We start from the raw sequence: 2,022 nt of genomic DNA, 5'->3' as shown, positions 1-2,022 counted from the left end.
TGTTGCCCTCCCCGGGGTGGGGACCGTCCCTTTAGGGCATCGCAAGGAGGACGCCCGAGAGAGGGGAGAGTGAAACCCGTCTCCCCCGGGGCGGCCGGGCATCCTCCATGGGATGAGCCGTGATAGAGCCGGGCATCTCTGCCGTGAACCGCGCCGGCCGGTGACGCCGGAGCCCTGCCTGTGTTTTGGGTGGGCAGCTGAGCTCGGCGGATGCCTTTGAAAGGCCCCGGTCACAAGCTCAGCTATCTTTAGCCGAAGGTATTTATATTACAAGGCAGCAGCGTGGCGGCCGCCGGGCAGCGCAGCAAAGGCATCGAAGGGTGGTGGAGGCAGGAGGGAGCTGCACCAGGGCACGGCACGGAGGGGCAGCGGGTGCTGCTCCCCTCGCCGAGAGCCGCTGAGCCTCCGGGTGAGGATGACCCCAGAGGAGGAAGGCTCCCGGGCAGGGCCCCCAGAGCGGGTGCTTATCCGGGTGGAGGAGCAGTCGTTCTGGGTGGAGAAGACCTTGCTGGTGGAGAGCAGCGAGTACTTCCGTGCCCTCTTCCGCTCGGGCATGAAGGAGAGCACGCAGGAGGAGATCGGGCTGGGGGAGCTGAGCGCGGCCGGGTTCCTCGCCATGCTGCGGGTGCTGGCGGGTGAGAGGCCCATCCTCAGCAGCGAGGAGACCTTCCAGGCGGTCGAGTGTGCCGCCTTCCTGCAGGTGAAACCCTTGGCCAAGTACCTGATCCACTCCATCAACTCTGACAACTGCATCCTGCTGTACCAAGCCGCCGCCATATTCGGTCTCCTGGACCTCTTCCACTGCGCCGCGCTCTACATCAGGGACAGCTACGCCGAGTTGGAGGAGTACCTGGACTGCCTCTCCGCCGACCTGCTGGCCTACGTGGAGACCCTCCTGCCCAGCACCTTCGTGGCGGTAGGAGCCCACACGCCCACCTTCGAGTTCCTGGAGGACCTCTCCAGGACCATCTGCTACCTGGACGAGGAGACCAACACGTGGAGAACCCTCTCCTGCCTGCCGCTGAGCGCCAGCACGTTCCTAGCTGGCATGGCGACCATGGATAATAAGATCTACATCGTGGGCGGTGTCTACGGGGCCAGCAAGCAGGTGGTGGAGAGCAGCTTCTGCTACGACGCTGATGCCAACGCCTGGAGCGAGTTCCCCAGCCCTCATCAGCTGCGCTACGATGTCAGGCTGGTGGGCCACGAGGGCTACCTCTACGCCATCGGTGGGGAGTATGAGAAGATCTCCCTGAAGTCCGTGGAGAGGTACGACGTGGCCTCCAGCACCTGGACGTTCGTCTCCGACCTGCCACAGCCGAGCGCAGCAGCACCCTGTGCCCAAGCCATGGGGCAGATCTTCGTTTGCTTGTGGAAGCCACTGGACACCACCGTCATCTATGAGTATGAGACCCAGCGAGACGCATGGCTTCCCGTCACCGAGCTCAAGCGGCACCAGAGCTATGGGCACTGTATGGTGGCCCACCGTGACAACCTCTACATCATGCGCAACGGCCCCTCGGATGACTTCTTGCGTTGCGTCATCGACTGCTTCAACCTGACATCGCGGCAGTGGACCGCCCTGCCTGGGCAGTTCGTGAACAGCAAAGGAGCCCTCTTCACCGCCGTCATCAGGGGTGACACCGTCTACACTGTCAACAAGATGCTGACGCTCCTCTACTCCGTGGAAGAGGAGACCTGGAGGTTCAAGAAGGAGCGGGCGGGCTTCCCGCGCAGCGGCTCCCTGCAGACCTTCCTCCTGCGGCTGCCGAGGCGCAACCACGATGTCGCGACGTAGGTGGCCCTCCCGTCCCACGTTGGGATGCTCTCCTTGCACGTGGCCTTGGCTCTGCACACGCCGCTCTGCCGGGCTCCTCTCCTCCTCCGCAGAGCCGTGCTCAGGTCCAGGGACGCGTCACATTGGACCTTGGAGGTGACACTAGACCCTGCCAGAGGGAAAGGGGCTGCAGGCAGCTGCTGCCTGCCTCTGCCTGCACTGCATGGGCTGTGTGCAAAGTCCTA

At 63.9% G+C, this 2,022-nt stretch overlaps 1 protein-coding gene across 1 annotated transcript; it reads left to right on the top strand.

Annotated features, from left to right (window-relative positions):
* Positions 1–400: 400 nt before the first annotated feature.
* Positions 401–1,911, top strand: KBTBD13 (kelch repeat and BTB domain containing 13). The gene has a single exon (XM_082321474.1). The coding sequence runs from the start codon at positions 416–418 to the stop codon at positions 1,796–1,798; it is 1,383 nt and encodes a 460-aa protein (XP_082177600.1). The 5' UTR covers positions 401–415; the 3' UTR covers positions 1,799–1,911.
* Positions 1,912–2,022: the final 111 nt, after the last annotated feature.

This window comes from Platalea leucorodia (genome assembly GCF_965183815.1).
Source record: "Platalea leucorodia genome assembly, chromosome: 9".
Lineage (NCBI taxonomy): Eukaryota > Metazoa > Chordata > Aves > Pelecaniformes > Threskiornithidae > Platalea > Platalea leucorodia.
The sequence above is the reverse complement of the archived record's forward strand: the minus strand, read 5'-3'. Positions and strand labels throughout refer to the sequence as shown.